Raw genomic sequence first — 18,121 nt, 5'->3', positions numbered from 1 at the left:
ATAATATTTCTTTGAATTCTATCGCAGCAATCTTCAGGTAAACTCATGCAAGCATGTTTGTAAATGACGTCACAAGTTGTTTTGGCACTCGCACCTTCAAACGGTTAATACATTGAGCGTGCGTGCGTGCACAGGTCAGGATGTTGCTGTGAACCAGGGCAGGATGCAGGGGGGGGCGAGGGGGGGCAAAGAAGAACACTCCGTTCTTGTTTGTTGAAGTGACATTGAAATGAAAAAGCCAAAAGAAAGTCGTGACAATCAAATAAAAATCCCAATAAAATGTTGACTGCAAAAAAGGACAGTAGAAATTTTAAGAAGAAAAAAATTGTAAAATAAGAAAATGATGACTCCAAATAAGCCAAATTATCTGTCAACAGAAGAAGAACATTTTACAGAAATGTACCTGTAACATTTTGCCAAATAAGAATGGACTGCATTTATGTAGCGCTTTAACTTCAAAAGGTTCCCAAAGCATTTTACAATAAAGCCTCACATTCACCAACTCGTACACCAGCGGTCGACGCTGCCAGGTCCAAATCGGGGCTCAGTGTCTTGCTCAAGGACACTTGGACATGCTCACCACGGGTGAGGATCGCGATAGCTGAATGTCGTTGAGCAAAATCGGCGATGACGTTTTGGCGTGTTGGTAAGCGTTGCCGGCATTTGCGTGAGCGCGATGACGACTTGTTGTTCTTGTGTGGAATTTCCTGGCGTGTCGAAGAAGAATTGAATGGAAGGAAGCGCGTGTGCTGGACTTTTTCCTGCCCGCCGCCCGTGAGCAGCGCGACGCGAGCCTCCTTCACTTGCGACTGTCGTGCGCAACATGAGCGCACGACGACGGCGGCGGCGGCCGACGTGGACGCGCGCGCTTTTGCTTCTTCTCCTGATGGCCGCGAACGAGACGTCGTCTGCTGCTGGTGAGCAGTCCCAACATTTTCGTCATTGCAACGTCATGGCCTGCTTTCCCAACAAGCTGGAAATGACGACACGGCGCACTTTCAACTCACCGCTGTTCAAAAATGGGCTTTTATGAATTGTCTTTTTCTTCCATTCAGACCGAAGTTGGACCCTCGGCATTTCCTCAACCACACGAGAAAGCTCCGAGGTGACGAGATCAACTTTAAGGTCACGTCAGGCGTCAGCACGCCGACACGTGACCTTCGGCCTCTCGTCTCCGAAATCAGCTGTGACGTCTGAGCGCTCGGCCGCGACTCCGGCCGCGACTCCAGCACCTTCTAATTGGCCACAAACATCGACAATGATAATGCTGGAGACCCCGCTTCCGGCCGCATCTGATTGGCCGCAAAGGTCAAAGGTGATAAGGTCAGAGACTCCGCCTCTCGCTCAGTCTGATTGGCCGCAAACGTCAAAGGCGCCATCATCTGAGGCTCCTCCTCTAGCCTCGTCTGATTGGCCACAAACGTCAATGGCGCCAGCATCTGAGGCTCCGCCTCAAGCCTCGTCTGATTGGCCACAAACGTCAATGGCGCCAGCATCTGAAGCTCCGCCTCTAGCCACGTCAGATTGGCCGCAAACATCAAAGACACCAACATCTGAGGCTCCTCCTCTAGCCTCGTCTGATTGGCCACAAACGTCAAAGACAACATCACCAGAGACTCTGCCTCCTGCAGGGTCTTTTTGGCCGCAAACATCAAAGACACCAACATCTGAGGCTCCTCCTCTAGCCTCGTCTGATTGGCCACAAACGTCAAAGGCGCCATCATCTGAGGCTCCTCCTCTAGCCTCGTCTGATTGGCCACAAACGTCAATGGCGCCAGCATCTGAGGCTCCGCCTCAAGCCTCGTCTGATTGGCCACAAACGTCAATGGCGCCAGCATCTGAGGCTCCGCCTCTAGCCACGTCAGATTGGCCGCAAACATCAAAGACACCAACATCTGAGGCTCCTCCTCTAGCCTCGTCTGATTGGCCACAAACGTCAAAGACAATATCACCAGAGACTCTGCCTCCTGCAGGGTCTTTTTGGCCGCAAACATCAAAGACACCAACATCTGAGGCTCCTCCTCTAGCCTCGTCTGATTGGCCACAAACGTCAAAGACAATATCACCAGAGACTCTGCCTCCTGCAGGGTCTTTTTGGCCGCAAACATCAAAGACACCAACATCTGAGACTCCGCCTCCAGCCACGTCTGATTGGCCGCAAACATCAAAGACACCAACATCTGAGACTCCGCCTCTAGCCACGTCAGTTTTGCCACAAACGTCAAAGACAATATCACCAGAGACTCTGCCTCCTGCAGGGTCTTTTTGGCCGCAAACATCAAAGACACCAACATCTGAGACTCCGCCTCCAGCCACGTCTGATTGGCCGCAAACATCAAAGACACCAACATCTGAGACTCCGCCTCTAGCCACGTCAGTTTTGCCACAAACGTCAAAGACAATATCACCAGAGACTCTGCCTCCTGCAGGGTCTTTTTGGCCGCAAACATCAAAGACACCAACATCTGAGACTCCGCCTCCAGCCACCTCTGATTGGCCGCAAACATCAAAGACACCAACATCTGAGACTCCGCCTCTAGCCACGTCAGTTTTGCCACAAACGTCAAAGACAATATCACCAGAGACTCTGCCTTCTGCTGGGTTTTTTGGGCCGCAAACGTCCAAGACGCCAACTTCTGAGACTTCGCCTCCAGTTGCCACTGATTGGCCGCAAACATCAAAGACGATAATATCAGTAACTCCGCCTCTTTCTGCATCTTATTGGCCGCAAACATCAAAGACGCCAACTTCCAAGAATCCTCGTCCACCTGCATCTGACTGGCCACAAAATTCAAAGGCGATAACATCGGAGACTCCGCCTCCAGCAGCATCTGACTGGCAGCAAACGATTACCTGGACCACTTCGCAAACGTCAAAGACGCCGCCACCATTCACTTTTCCAGGCACGCTACTGGTGTCAGGTGACCACACATCAAAGATGGCGCTCTCCGCCGACACACGGCTGCTGTCAGCGAGCGCCACTCGGACTTCCTGGGCTCCTGCTGCCTCTCCTCCCACCGCCCTTGCCTCATCTGCCGCTGACACCCCTGCTTCCAATACCACCTCAACCCCCGCCACTGCTTGTGCCAACAAGAACGCGGCCACCCCTGCCACCGTTCCTGCCTCGGCTTCCATCACCCCGGTGACTGCGACCAATCCTGCCTCAGCTTCCGCCACCATGTGGAGCACCTCTCGCACCTCTCGTACCTCCTCTCCTGTCGACACCAATGCTGGCACTTCTGGCGTAAAAAATGTTGCCGCGTTTGCCAGCGGTCCCGCCTCGGCTTCTTCCGCCATCAGCGCAGCCAGCTTCCCTGCCGGCTCCACTCCCAGCACCTTTGCCGGTTCCGTGCCCGCTTCCACTCCCGCCGTGGCAGACAGCTCCGCCCCTTTAAGTAGACCTTCCACGACGTCTGTAGCTCCGCCCACAAATGCAGCAGGCCATGCGTTGGCAGCGGTTGCCATTACAACAAGCAGTCCTGCCACAAGTGGGCCGAAAGTCCAATCGTCCGTAAGTTGCCGTTTGCACGTCGCTCACTAACTGACTTGTTTGCAGGTTTTGGGTTTTGAAGGCCACTTTCCGTCCTTTGCCGGTAAACTATTTGCCACTTTTGGGCTCGTGCCGGTTTGCTAGGAATTGCTTGGAATCCATCCATGTTTCCATGTTGAAGTGAGTTAAGGAGCTTCGCTTACCATCTTGCAATCAATTAAAACCGTTTTTTTCCCAGATGGGTGGGTGGGGGTTTGTCAATTAGCCCGAGGTCCTGACCTTCCCCACCATGTTGGGTCGTGCTGCTGTACTAGCACGAGCCGCAGTCCTGGTTTCGAAGGCCCAGACGACATATGCGGCCTTTTCATGATCGCTGTTGGCGCCGCTTTGCACTTTTGGGATGCTTTTCACTGTCGATTAACTTCTGATGATGCCCTGGCATGTGGGAAAGGAGAACCCGCTTGACCCAGCGTGCGTGGCAGAAGAGTACAACGCAGAAACACAATGATTATTATTGAACGGTTGTGAAAGGGTCTGCAATGTGTAAAAAATAAATCAATAAAACTGCTCACAGTAAAACCTTTTCGATGTTCAAAGATAAACTTTGTCGTCGTGTCATCGGATCTGCGGTCGCGTGTGTTGGACACTCGGGTGAAGAGAGGGGCGGAGCTGTCACCCCATCACCAACCGGTGGCGTGTTGGCTCTGATGGCGGGGGACGATGCCGGTCCGATCTGGCAGACTCAAACGTATTGTGAGGTTCTGCTGTCAGAAGGAGTTTCAACACCTACCTCCGGCAGAACTTCTGCCTTGTCCCGGGGCAGGCGGGGGACATTGAGTCCAAGTTGACCATATTCTACGCCTCCATTGTTGAGGCGGCTGATCGGACCTGTGGCCGTAAGGTGCCTGTTGCGGCGGCAATCCTCGAACCCCGCAAGGGATGCCGTCAAGCTGAAGAAAGAGTCCTATTGGACCCTCTTTGGCCTGTGGGACTCCGGAAGCAGCTGACAGGTAGCGGCCCGGCCAAGCGGAATGCAGCTTCGGTGGTGGAGTCCGTTGAGGCCATGGAAAACGACTTCCAGACTGATTCAAGGAAATTCTGCTCCACCATTTCCGGCTTCTCAGGAGAGGAAAGCAGGGCACCGTCAAGACTGCGTAGAGCGGAGATGGGCTGCTGCTGACCTCGACGCGAGACGTCGTGAGTCGGCGGCAAGAATGCTTTGAAGACCGCCTCAACACACGCCTTCCTATCTCTGGGGTCGAAGTCACGGAGGCGGTTGGAAAGCTCCTTGGTGGCAAAAGCCCGGGGCTGGACGAGACCCGCCTGGAGTTCCTAAAGGCTCTGGATGTTGTGGGGCTGTCGTGGTTGACACGCCTCTACAACATGGCATGGACATCAGGGGCACCGCCTCTGGATTGGCAGACCGGGGGGTGCTGGTCCACCTATTTAAGAAGGGGGACCGGAGGGTGTGCTCCAACTCTAGAGGGATTGCACTCCTCTGCCTCCCCGGTAAGATCTATTCGGGGGTCCGTCGGGAAGTTGAATCTGGGATTCAGGAGGAGCAGTGTGGTTTTCGTTTTCGTTGGAACAGTGGAGCAGCTCTACCCAGTGAGGGTTGGACACCGCCAAGGTTGCCCTTTGTCACCAATTCTGTTCATAACTTTTATTGGCAGAATTTCTCAATTTACCGCTCCATCTACGTTCCTACCCTCACCTATGGTCACGAGCTGCAGATCCCGGACACAAGCGGCCCAAATGAGTTTCCTCTGTAGGGCGTCCGGGCTCTCCCTTAGAGATAGGGTGAGAAGCTCGCTCATCCGGGAGGGACTCGGAGTAGAGCCGCTGCCGGTTGAGGTGGCCTGGGCATCTAACCCTAACCCTAACCCCTGGACGACTCCCTGGTGAGGTGTTCCGGACATGGCCCACCGGCTGGAGGCCCCGGGGACGACTCTGGACTTGTTGGAGAGACGCCTTGCGATCTCCCCAGAGGAGCTAGATGAAGTGGCTGGGGAGAGGGAAGTCAGGGCTTCCCTCCTAAAGCTGCCGCCCCTGCGACCTGAGCCCAGATAAGCGGTAGATGATGGACGGATGGCTTCCTTGTGTACTGCATGTTTGCAGAGGGTTTAGCTTCCGATAGTCCAAAAAAAGTCTCAAGTGGGATGGCTGCGAATAACGGGAAATCGGTTGCAAAAAAAAAAAAGACCAACAACGAGACGAATGGGCAAATGGCGCAGCGCAAATGTGTTGTATGACGCATTCTTTTTCGTGTGACACTGAGGGTGTAGTCGGACTCGTACACGTGGCTGCAGGTTTGATTCCATGCCGAAAAATGTGTCAGGAAGGACGTCTGCTGTCAAACAACATGTCTGCATGCTAACGCTTTGCCTTTGACCTTCCAGAAGGACCATGGCTGCCCGGTGACCTTCATGCAGGTGAAGGTCGGCGTCAGTTGGGCGCTGCTGACCTTCAGCTCGCAACCTTCGTGCAGCAACTTCACGGCGACGGCCACGCGGGACGGTGGCCGCCGCGACAGCGTCGGCCACTGCCGGCCGGTGGGGTCGGCTGCGCCAAACTTCACTTGCGCCGTCACGCGACTGCGGGCGGGAAGCGGCTACCGCGTCAGCATCACCTCGGCCCAACACGGACTGCGGGGACGAGTGCAGGTGCGCACAGGTACGTGCGCGCTCACGTTTATGAAGTGGACTCTGAAAAGGCTTCTTTTTTTTTTCTCTTCTCAAGACCGTTGGCTCTCATTTGTTGTCGGGCTATGTTTTGTATATTGTTGTTTTTATTTCCATTTATATTTATTTTTTGTGTTTGATTTTTGAATTCTGTTTTTTAGATAAGATAAGAAATCCCATTTTGCCGCTAAAGGAATGTGCTCATGCTGCTGCCGCGACCTTTGCCGAAGGTCACCAAATTGCGATAAGATGTGAAATGCACATTGAGTTTATACGGAAGCTGCTGGAGCGCATTTGAGTTGATTTCAAGGGCGAACGTTGATTTGACCTGCCACGAAATGGAGCTCGGCTTGCTTTTGCTCACCAAATGGACGAGTCAGTCAAGGTCGCGTAGCGTTAGCCATTAGCAAGCAGAGAAAGGAAAGCCGTTGCTATTTCTTGATGCTTGTTTTTCCAGTTCCCGACGGCGTGTCGGCGTTGTCGGCCACGTCACTTCCTGACGGCAGCGCCTTGCGTCTCACTTGGACGCCCCCCAGTGGCGACTGGGACAAGTACAGCGTGCTGCTACGGAACGGCCGCGCGCTTCTGCTCAACGACAGCCTGGGCAAGCTGAGCCGGAGTCACGTGTTCCCCGCCGAGCGGTTGGGCCTGCTGCCGGGTCGGGTCTACGGCGCCGAGGTGACGGTGCACAGCGGCAAGCTCGCTAACACCACTTCATGTCAAGCGCCTCTGGGTTGGTTTTCTTTCACTTGTACGACACGCCCCCCGGCAGGCCCAGTTGACGTCGAGGACAAGTTTTGTTTTTTTTGCTCCTCAGCCCCCGGGCCCGTCCAGCAGCTTGCCGTCCATCGCGTGGACGAGTCGTCCATACACGTCCAGTGGCGGGCGCCGAGGGGCGAGTGGGACGGCTTGACGGCGGTGATCCAAGCGTCCCGGCCCGACTCGGCCGCGCTTCGGAAGCTCCTTCCCCGGGAGGCCACCGGATGCGCCTTTGGTGAGCTCATGCCGGGCCGACTGTATACCGTCACCGTGGCAACCACCAGCGGCAACCTGAGCACCTCCGCTTCCGTCAAAGTGTGGACCAGTAAGATTTCTTTGCCATGTTTTGTTACTCACTGACGCTGTGGAGCTGTTGAAGGAAAAAGAAGAATGCTTGTGTTTTTGATTTGGCGGGCGGTCGCGGTGTCTCCCTCAGCTCCGTCTCAGGTGAGCGGACTTCAGCTTGCCGATTTGGGAAGCACCGAGAGCCTGTCGGCGCAGTGGCGGCCGACCAGCGGGGATGTCGACTCGTACCTGGTCGTGCTGGTCCACGAGGGCAGCGTCATCAAGAACCAGAGCGTGCCGGCGGATGCCGTCAGCTTGACTTTCCAAGACCTTAGGCCCGGCGCCCTCTACAAGGTGGTGGTGACGACGGTCCGAGCGAGCCGCTCATCCAGGCAGACGGTGGCCGAGGGACGCACCGGTAAGACCGGCGCTCTTGCAGACTTTGCTGGGTCTTCATGTCACAGCTGCCCCGCCCCCCTTTGCCTCCTCCAGTACCCGCTGCCGTTGGCCAGGTAACTGCCAGTAACAACGGCCGCATGGACTTCCTAAGTGTGTCGTGGCGTCCTGCGTCAGGCTGGGTGGACAGTTACCTGGTGACCCTGAGCCATGGAGACAGGACGCTTCACTCGCAGGTGCTGTCCAAATCCAGTCAGCAGTGCGTCTTCAGCTCTCTGGTGTCCGGACGTCTCTATGACATTTCCATCGACACGTGCAGCGGAAGCTTGCGGAACCGCACGTCTGTCCAGGAGAGGACGCGTGAGTGCCGGCAAGTTGAGCAGACTCCCACTGCAAGTTGTTACCGGCAAATGTTGTCTTTGCCCAGAACCGTCCAAGGTGCAGAACCCCACGGCCGTCCACGGCGCCCGCGACGACTTCCTCAAGGTGTACTGGCGTCCGGCCTCCGGGGACGTGGACCTGTACCGCGTCTCCATCCGGCACCACAACGTGGAGCTGCAGAACCAGACGGTGTCCAGGCTGCGCAACCAGTGTGTCTTTTACAGCCTGGTCCCGGGACGGCTCTACACGGTGGTGGTCAGCACCTGCAGTGGCGACTACCAGGCCAGCGCCTCCACCCACGGTCGCACCTGTGAGTGTCCGTCCAGGCGGCGCCGCGTTTTGGAAGAGGCGTCAGACTCACGCACGCACGCTGCTGTCGTTTGTCCAGTCCCGGCGCCGGTGCGTTCCTTGCGCGTGGCCCGCCGGTCCTCGCAGGATCTCTGGCTGGCGTGGACGGCGGCGCCGGGCGACGTGGACCACTATCAAGTGCAGCTGCTCTTCAACGACATTCAGGTGTTCCCTCCGCTCACCCTGGGCGGCGGCGCAGCCGAGTGCCCGGTCACCTCGCTCACGCCCGGACGCCTCTACAAGGTCATGGTGTCCACCTTCAGCGGGCCCAACCAGAGGACAAGCTTCATCGAGGGCCGCACGGGTCGGTGGGGCGGGCGCACACACAACACAACATGGGCGGGTTCGCGTTTGGGGGGCTGGGGTCGATCCACAACTGCCAGGAGGCAGCTTGGACCCCATGTTGGTCATTTTGAACAGCATTTAAAAGTGGTGTGGACTGACGGACCAGGACAAACACATTTGCTCCACTTTGGGAAGTCAAAGCACGTTTTGACGTTTCAAATGGATGATGCAAATCATCTTTTTGTACGATCATCATTTCCAACTCATCAACCGTTCGACTATAATCGCAATGTTGTCAAACAAAATGACCCAAAACAATTTGTTTTGTTCCAAATGATTCTGCGATGCGGCGTAAAGAAGGTCATTATCGATCCATCGATCAATCAATCAATCAATCAATCAATCCATCCAAACCGCTGACAATTGGCAAATCCGAGCCCATTTTGACACTGGAGCGCCGCCTAGTAAAAAGGCGCAGCAGGCTGACCACGCCCACTTTCTCATGCCTTTCTCAGCTTGATGACGTTTGCCGATGGCTTGCGTACGTCTTGACCGTGACGACGGTTTCCTGTTCAGTTCCCAGCCAGGTGAAGAACCTCCACGTGAGCAACGGCGGCGATAGCAGCAGTTTGACGGTGAGCTGGACGGCGGGCCAAGGCGACGTGGACCGCTACGTGGCGCTTCTGTACCGACAGAACCGGCAGCTGGACACGCGGCCCGTACTCCGCCACAACAATCGGGTGGTGTTCGGCTCGCTTCAGCCTGGTCAGCTGTACGACGTGACGGTGCGGGCGCTCAGCGGCGACCTCTCCAGCGATCAAACGGCCAGCGGGCGCACAGGTGAGCTCTCCGGTCTGCGCGTTCCCCGCCGCTTGCTTTGGTGGCTCTCTGAAGCGGACCGTCCCGCGTGCTGCACCCAGTCCCGTCGGCGGTAACGGCGCTGCTGGTGGAGAACCCGGCGGGCACGAGCGGCCTTCAGGCCAGCTGGCAGGAAGCCGCCGGCGTTTCAGACGGCTACTTCCTGCAGCTTCTGGATGAACGAGGCGCCGTCCTGGCCAACGCCACGCTGATCGCCGTCACGCGGCACACCTTTGATGGCCTCAGCCCGGGAAGGCAGTACGACGTCCTGGTCCGGACCACCAGTGGGGGAGCCCAAAGCGCCGGCGTGGCCGCCCAGGCTCGCACGCGTAAGACCTTCCGTCTGTATGAAAACGCCGCACGGCGATCTGCGTGTTGAGGACGCGACCCGCTTCCTGTTTCCGGCAGGCCCGGCGGCCGCCACCCAGCTGTCGGTTAAAAGCAACACCAGCACCAGTCTGGCCGTCTGCTGGTCCCGGCCGGCCGGCGACTTGGACTCCTACGATATTCTCCTGTACGGCACCGACGAGGTTCTGCGGGAGCGGCGCCAGGTCGGCCCGTCCGGTCTCGACTGTTTGTTCCGAGGACTCGTTCCCGGTTCCGCTTACAAGATGGTGGTGATCACGCGCAGTGGCCACATGAGCAACCGCTCCAGCATTTGGGCCGCCACAGGTCAGTGTGCGCTCCGAATGCGCGGCAACGGCGGCGTGCTCGTTATCGTCATCACCATTGCCGTCCTCACGTTGCTGACGTCTCCCGACAGTGCCGTCCGCCGTCACGGATCTGCGCGCCCAGGGCGGCGATGGCTGCAAGCGGCTGCAGGTGTTGTGGCGGCGGGGCCAGGGCGGCGTGGACGGGTACCGCGTGTCGCTGTCCGCCCCCGACGGCTCGCTGCGGGCGCGGGAGCAGCTGGGGCCGGAGGTCACCGAGTTCATTTTCGGAGGCCTGACGCCGGGTCGACTTTACCGAGTCGACGTCTTGACCCTCAGCAACAATCTCGCCAACGGCGCCAGCGTGCACGGCAGGACAGGTGAGACGTCGACTACCAACTTTCCACTGGCCATTGGATTTTTTTTCTTTAACTTTGAAGTTCTGGCACAGTTTTGCTCAATCGGGTTAGTTGAGCGACGGTGCAAAACGTAGTCACGTCCGATCGGCGGCAGCGGATCTTTTATCTTTTGCAATCAACCTGAAGTCATATGACCGTAATCCTGACCGGGTTTGCCAACGTTTACTCGCCTGCAGATTTTGCCACGATTCCAAATGCCAATGCACAATCATTTGACAGCTGCCAATTCCCGAACACAGGTTTCTCGATTTCTTTGCGTCTCTGAAGACGGCAGGAAGTCCCGCTTCAGCCCTGTGGTACAAATTCATTTCTGTCCTCTCAGCTCCCAGAGCGCCAAGCTCCTTCCTGTTGGGAGGGGTGACCAACACGTCCGTGGAGGTCACCTGGACCGCCCCCCTGGACTCCGACTACGAGGACTTTGACGTCCGCTGGACGCCGCCCGACCGCGGCGCCGTCGTCAACCCGTACGAGGACCGGCGCTCCGGCAGCCGCATCGTGAGAGGGATGTTCCCCGGACGCCTGTACAACTTCAGCCTGCGTGCTGTCAGCGGTGGTGGCGGGGGCGTGGCCCCGCCCTCCTACAGCCTGCCCATCCAGCGCAGCATCCGCACCAGTAGGTGGCGCCACACACGCACCCTCCAACTCACATTTCCCACCGACCGAGCCGGAGTCCGTCCCGGCGGATTTTGGGCGGGAGGCGGGACACACGCTGGATTGGTCACCAGTCAATCTCGGTGCACATAGAGACAAACAGTGGACTGGTCGCCAGTCAACGGATTCCTTACTATTTCTGATTGGCTGGAGGATGAAATGAAATGCCGTCACAAAATGTCAGGTGAGCAAGATCGCAGTCGCGACGATGGCCCCGGCGAGTCCTTGAGCACTTTCAAGATTTCAGTGGCGTGAGATCAATAACAGTTCTGCAAAGACGCCCAAGCCACAATAATCGATACGCTGACACTCGGATGAGCAAAATTGGAGTGTGGAGTCGACTGTTGAGGGAGTTGAGAAACTTTTGCTGGTCTTAATGCAGCTGGTTGAATAGCAGCCACCTGAGAGGACGAGATGGTTAGAGGTGGTGACCAGGATGTGGAGGGTCCAGAGAATTTTGCCTTTATTGCAATAATCAATTCATCTGTCCATTAATTGATGATACAAAAAAAGAGGAGCTTCCTTCAAATTGCAAAAATGACGATTGTGTAACTGGTTGGAAATCGGCCCATCACGATCGGTAACGGACCGGCGCTGGTCAAGACCATTGACAGGCTAGTAGGACAGCGTAAGGGACAAAGGATGCTTCCTGAAGTGCATCCTCATCATTTGTCATTTGCCACAGTTTGGCTTTAGCCCTCAAGCTAGCTCCATGTGCTAGCTTGAGGGCTAAAGCCAAACTGTGGCAGGGTTTTTACTTTCCGGACCTGCATTTGCCATCTTTGTTGAGTGCTGCTGGCCACTTTTGATTGGCGCCATTTTGAAGGTTTGTCTTGCCAGGCTTTTGTCTGCACATTCCCACTTTAAGCCATTTTTTTGGGTGAAGCTAACATGCTAACACCACACAGCAAGGCCGCAGCCCCGACCTCTGAACTGTGCAGTCCTTCCTTGTGAAATTGTTGACGTCATTTGGATGCTGGCCGCTCACCGAAGATGGCAAAACGGTGACGTGTTTGGCATTGGAGAGGGGGCGTGGCTTAGCGTCTGTGTTGTTTGGGCAGGGCCGTCCCCCGTGGTGGGCCTGCACTGCCGCCCTCACAGCTCCACGTCCATTTCCTGCTCCTGGGCGCCCCCGGAGGCCGACTTTGACTCCTACACCGTGGAGTGCGTGCACGACGACTCGCACAGTCTGGTCTACTCTCGGCGCTCGGACCGACGCTCGGACCAGCGGCCGGCCGTGTACGTCATTGACCTGCTGGAGCCACACAAGCGCTACAGCGTGTACGTCAAAGTCATCTCGGACGCCAGTGCCAGCGAGGCGGCGCGGGACAGCGTACGCACCATGATCGACCGTAAGTTGCCGACCGTAAGTTGCCGACCGTAAGTTGCCGACCGTAAATTGCCGACCGTAAGTTGCCGACCGTAAGTTGCCGACCGTAAGTTGCCGACCGTAAGTTGCCGACCGTAAGTTGCCGACCGTAAGTTGCCGACCGTAAGTTGCCTGTCAGACACACTCCTGGGTAGGGCCTGACCGATATGTATTTTTTTGAGGCCCATGCGATACCGATTTTTGACAGGAACACCGATGGCCGATTAATGGGTCGGGCCCTACTCTTGGGCTCCCCTTGCCACATTGGACGGCAAAAAGAAGAGCCCGAATGGCATTTGAGGACTTTTAATCCGTGCACGCGAAAAAATGAGAATGGTCTCATTCCTCTCCTACTGCCTCCATTACAATAAGATGCTAATTATGCAAATGAGGCGATGACATCAGTTTGCATGATGACATCATGAGCGAATGCTGACATGTGACGGGAAAACCGAGCTTGTGGTCTTGTTGACTGAATTTGCCGAGTCCGGATTGAGGACCGATTGCCGCGCCTCCGTCCAAGACGTGGACAGTCACTAAGGGCTCCCGAACCCCCCCCCTTCCCCCCCGGTCCAATTTGTGTTCAGGTCCGCCGGTGCCCCCCGCCAGCACGCGAGTGGACGCCGCGTCGGCGCTGGCCACCGACGCGGCCATCCTCTTCCGCTTCAACTGCAGCTGGTTCAGCGACGTCAACGGCGCCGTCAAATTCTTCAGCGTGGTCGTCACCGAGTCCCAAGGCAGGAAACGCCGCCGGCGCACGCACGCACGCACGCACGCACGCACGCACGCACGCACGCACGCACGCACGCACGCAGCTGACATCCTTGCCAGCCCGATCGATAACCTTTGGATTATTAGCACGACGGACCTCCGATTGTTTGCTTATTATTTCGGATGATGGGATTATTAGTTGGATTTGAGGTTTTGCTGTTTTGATGTCGCGCGTGTGCGTGCGCGCAGGTGCGGAGGCGGCGTTGCCGGAGCGGCGCCACCCTCTGCCCTCGTACGCCGACTACATGTCCAACGCGTCCATCAAGTGCTACCAGACAGCTCTGTTCGCCAGCGCCGCCCACGTGTGCAGTGGCGGCGGCTATGACATCACGGTGGGGGCGGGGGCGGACGCCCTGGGGGGGTCATGTCAGCGCCCGCGTGACCACCAACACTTCTGCGACGGACCCCTCAAAGCCGCCACTGCTTACAGGTGACGCGCACGTAAACACGCTCATTCACGTGACATCACGTGGGCGGGGCCGCAGTAAAGCCGCCCCCCACCCCTAAATCGCACTTGAATGGCCGCCTTTGCTGCGTTTCAGGTTGAGCGTGCGAGCGTTCACGCAAGTCTCGGACGGCGTTTCGCCGCCTCTCTTTGCCGACACCTTCCTGTCGCTGCCAGTTCGCACCGCAACAGGTGAGCGCGCACGGCGGCCGGTCGTGGCGGCGGCGACCGCTCACCTCTCTCGTGCCGTCCGCAGACCCCGCCGCCGCCGCCGCCGTCGTGGGAGGAACTGCCGCCGCCGCCGCCGTGGTCTTCCTGGTGGTTGTCATGGCAACGCTGGCGGCGTTCATCGTCTACAGGCGAAACGTGCAAGCAAAAAGGTGAGCCTGCGTGTGCGTGTGCGTGCACGTGCGCGCGTGCACGTGTGTTCCCTGTCGCGCTTTCACACGCGTGTGCGCGTGTGTTAAAAGTGTCCAGGAGAGCGTGTCGGTCAACATGTGTGTGAGGAGAGAGCGAGCTTTGCCAAGAGGTCACCAGGGGGTCAAAGGGTGAGGTCACATGACTGGTCCCAGTCCACACAAAGCAAATGAGGTCAGCAACTTTTGTTTGTTTTTTTCCAGGAAACGTCGACGCTTCGCAAGGTGACGAAAAGCCCAAAATATTTGATGAAACGCCGTCAGCGTCCTTTTAGAAAAACACTTTTTGTAAACGTTTTTTTCTGCTCATTTTCAAAAACTTTTTGTTGTTGTTTCTGCTCATTGCGACACACTTTTAGTGTTTAGGGTTTTCAAAAAGTTCAATTCAAAAATTTCTCCAGTTGAAACTTTTGGTGTACTTTTGTAGTTTGCCAAAACTTCTTTTGTATTTGCTAAATCCATGTTTAAGAACTTTATATTTTTGCACTTTTTTTTTTTCAAGATACTTGTTTGCATTTGAAAAACAAAACTTTTCATTCTTTTGTTACATTTTGTAGTTTTTGTGGGAAATATTTGCTGATCTATGAACTTTAAAATACCGTTGCATGTTTTTCTTTTGGAGTTGGAATTTTGTTCGTCTTCTAAATCTTCGGAATGTCAAAAAGATCATCTTTTCGTCCAATGTTGTTTTTGACCTGCAGCGCCGTCGCTGTGGCCGACTTTGAACGTTACTACGATAAACTGCAGGCCGACGCCCACTTCCTGCTTTCCGAGCAGTACGAGGTGACTTCGTCTTCCTCATCTTCCTCCTGCTTGTTACTTTTCAGCCGCTTCTGTTTTTTGTAGCAAAACACGATTGTCGGCGACTCGCCGGTCGAACCTGCCGGCTTTGCGCCCAATCTGGTGTTTTGTCTTGCGAGGCAAAAGTGCAGTTCGGCGCTGGCTCGCTTGAAAAGTGGCGGCCGGCAGCAGGAAGATACCCCAACATGTGGGCAAGGAGAGCCTAACGGAGGGAGGAAGCTGCCTTAAGCCAGACGTTCACACGCAGACAAAGCGACCGTGTTCCTGACCTCCCTCTTGAGGCCACGCCTCTCAAAGGCACACACGCAACCTGTTGTGGACACTATTTTGCTTCCAGTCAAAAATCTGACGTCGGCTTTCCTTCACTTTTCGAACCCTTTTTGTCAATAAGTCAGCTTTGCATCCAATTTGGTGAAAATGCGCAAAACGGACACGCGACTCCGTTTCCATCTGTTGTTGTTTTGCCAATATTGAGGGGGGGGGGGGGGGACTCCTCCGCTGTAGGTGGCGCTATACACCATAGAGATGTGATCCACCACTCATTTAAAAAAAGGAGAAGAAGAAGACGACCAGGAAGCGACTGCGCCGTGCGATGACGTCGTCGTATGAGTTTGCTTTTTGAATTCTTAATCGCTTATTCGCTTCTTGAATGAATTCCAAAAAGATTTCTGTTTGGTCGCAAAAAAAAAACATTAATTTATCGTCCGCCATTGCTTTGTGACTACAAACGTACGCGTGACGTCATATTTTTCCATCGCCAAAATGGTCATTTTCCTTTTTTCGATACGCTTCAAAATCCACCCCCCCTCCAAGCGTAAACACGTTTTTGACAATTTTGGGCGCTTTTTCGACTTTCTAGTGTTTAGTTTTTGCATTTTTTTACAAATTCAAATAAAAATGTGTGAATGGAAACCCAACGATTGAAAATATGACCCCAAAAAATGTTGACGTTTTTTCTCCAATTGATTTGAAGGTTGAAAATTGATTTCAAGCACTTTGAGTTAGGAGCTTGGTGGCAAAAGGGCCGAAGCTCTTAAGTCAAGGTGTTATTGTATTTTTCTGTCCTGCTTAGAGTCTGAAAGACGTCGGCCGCGAGCAGACCAGCGTCGCCGCCCTCCTGCCCGAGAACCGCGGCAAGAACCGATACAACAACATCCTGCCCTGTGAGACGCGCACGCCCGCTCGCGCCCGCTCGCACCCGCTCGCACGAACCCTCTAACACACGCGTGCGCACACGCCATGTGACTTTTTTGCTTTGCAGACGACTCAACGAGAGTGAAGTTGTCGCACGTGGATGACGACTTGTGCTCCGACTACATCAACGCCAGCTACATACCTGTGAGACGCACACGCGCGCACACGTGCACACATCAAGCCTGAACGTGTGTGCGTTGGTGTTTTAAGGGCACGACCTTCCGGCGCGAATACATCGCCACGCAGGGTCCGCTGCCGGGAACCAAAGACGATTTCTGGAAGATGTTGTGGGAGCAGAACGTGCGCAACGTGGTCATGCTGACGCAGTGTGTGGAGAAAGGACGCGTGCGTACACGCCGGTCGGCGCACGCCGAGCGCACGCGCACGCACGCCGGCCGATGTGTGAAAAACGTTTTTTGCCATCATCAGGTGAAGTGCGACCGCTACTGGCCGGCGGAGCGCGAGCCGCTCTACTACGGCGACCTGATCGTCCACATGACGTCCGAGTCGGTTCTGCCCGAGTGGACCATCCGAGAGTTCAACGTGTGCAGCGTAAGTGGCGTGTGGTGACGGCGCGAGCGCACGACCACGGCGTGACCTCCAACTTGTGTGTGTGGTCCCGCGTGTGCGCAGGAGGACGACGCGCGGCGCGTCCGCCTGCTTCGTCACTTCCACTTCACGGTGTGGCCTGATCACGGCGTTCCCGACAGCACGCACTCGCTGGTCCACTTTGTCCGAACCGTCAGAGATTTTGTCAACAGAAGTCCCGCCGGCGCCGGGCCCACCGTCGTGCACTGCAGGTAGCGCGCACACACACGCACGCAAGCCACCGGCGCCGACCCACGCTGGATGCTGATGTCCCGTCGTGTTTGCCAGCGCCGGCGTGGGCCGAACGGGAACCTTCGTGGCGCTGGAGCGGCTCCTGCGGCAGTTGGACACGTCGGACACGCTGGACATTTACGGATGCGTTTGGCAACTGCGCCTGCACCGCTCGCACATGCTGCAGACGGAGGTGAGTCGCCGGTGCCGATGTCGCCGATGCTGACGCCGGTGCCGATGTCGCCGATGCCGATGCCGATGCCGCCGATGCCGATGCCGATGTCGCCGATGCCGGTGCCGATGTCGCCGATGACGTTTGTTGCGCTGTGTGCCTGCAGCGTCAGTACGCCTTCGTGCATCAGTGCATCCGAGACGTGCTGCGAGCCAGGAACGCGCTGGTCTACGAAAACTTGAGCCAGGTCAGTCGGCACATTTCTTCGTTTGTCTTCTTCTTGGCTGCTTTTTGTTTGTTTTGTTTTCATATCGTTTGTTGGGTTGTGGCTGCTTTTGTGTGTGTCTTTTGTTTTTGTGTTGTGTTGTTATGGTCTTGTTCTCGTATGTGTTTTGGGTTGAGTTGTATGTTTTGTTTATTTTGTGTTCCTATTGGTGTTTTAAGGTGAGTTTTTTTTTTGCTTTTGTTTTCAGATGCTTTGAAGTCTGTACTTTTGAACAACAGCACTTTTGCTTTGCGTGCGCGTGACCATCAACGTTGTGTTCTGTTGTGTGTCCTCAGACGCTGTGTGTGCAACCTTGACAGTGAAAGGAGAAGCCCGGCTAACGAGCTGCCGTGTGCGTTAGCGTGATTGACGTGTTCTTGAATTTTGTGCCTGACCATTTTGCACATTGATGTGAACATTTCTCTTATAGTCATTTACACTGCATCAACATGTATTATATCATATTATATTATATTCGTTTTTGATGTATTTATGTTGAATGTTAGGGAACAAAATGTGTCTCCGTCTTTCCTCAAATTTGCCATTACAAGTAAAGCAGTTGTAATTTGATGATTGAGCTGCATATATATATATTTTCTAAAGTTTCTTGGACAGGACGTTATCGAGCACTGCGCATGTGCAAATAGTAGCTAGTAGCTGGTTGGC

At 55.4% G+C, this 18,121-nt stretch overlaps 1 protein-coding gene across 3 annotated transcripts; it reads left to right on the top strand.

Annotated features, from left to right (window-relative positions):
• The first annotated feature begins 19 nt into the window (after positions 1 to 19).
• LOC144054038 (receptor-type tyrosine-protein phosphatase beta-like) lies at positions 20 to 18,025 on the top strand. Of its 3 annotated transcripts, XM_077569075.1 has the most exons (30): positions 20 to 917; positions 1,056 to 3,511; positions 5,890 to 6,163; positions 6,629 to 6,904; positions 6,989 to 7,255; positions 7,367 to 7,633; positions 7,708 to 7,971; positions 8,039 to 8,302; positions 8,381 to 8,644; positions 9,202 to 9,465; positions 9,546 to 9,812; positions 9,892 to 10,155; positions 10,247 to 10,513; positions 10,875 to 11,165; positions 12,265 to 12,555; positions 13,160 to 13,309; positions 13,533 to 13,773; positions 13,886 to 13,980; positions 14,045 to 14,168; positions 14,259 to 14,336; positions 14,409 to 14,429; positions 14,906 to 14,987; positions 16,078 to 16,168; positions 16,267 to 16,343; positions 16,410 to 16,544; positions 16,629 to 16,751; positions 16,833 to 16,999; positions 17,076 to 17,211; positions 17,357 to 17,437; positions 17,752 to 18,025. In XM_077569075.1, exons 1-30 carry the CDS (start codon positions 824 to 826, stop codon positions 17,770 to 17,772), a joined length of 7,692 nt encoding a protein of 2,563 aa, XP_077425201.1. In that variant the 5' UTR covers positions 20 to 823; the 3' UTR covers positions 17,773 to 18,025. The 3 variants fall into 3 exon arrangements, 2 of the variants coding, with proteins under 2 accessions (XP_077425201.1, XP_077425202.1); XR_013294585.1 differs by lacking the exons at positions 14,906 to 14,987; positions 16,410 to 16,544; positions 16,629 to 16,751; ... (2 more) ...; positions 17,357 to 17,437; positions 17,752 to 18,025 and having other exon boundaries at positions 16,267 to 16,318; XM_077569076.1 differs by lacking the exons at positions 14,906 to 14,987; positions 16,267 to 16,343; positions 16,410 to 16,544; ... (3 more) ...; positions 17,357 to 17,437; positions 17,752 to 18,025 and having other exon boundaries at positions 16,078 to 16,199.
• Positions 18,026 to 18,121: the final 96 nt, after the last annotated feature.

This window comes from Vanacampus margaritifer, chromosome 6 (assembly GCF_051991255.1).
Source record: "Vanacampus margaritifer isolate UIUO_Vmar chromosome 6, RoL_Vmar_1.0, whole genome shotgun sequence".
In the NCBI taxonomy this organism is placed as follows: domain Eukaryota; kingdom Metazoa; phylum Chordata; class Actinopteri; order Syngnathiformes; family Syngnathidae; genus Vanacampus; species Vanacampus margaritifer.
Note: the sequence above shows the minus strand (reverse complement) of the source record. Positions and strands in the feature narration are given on the sequence as shown.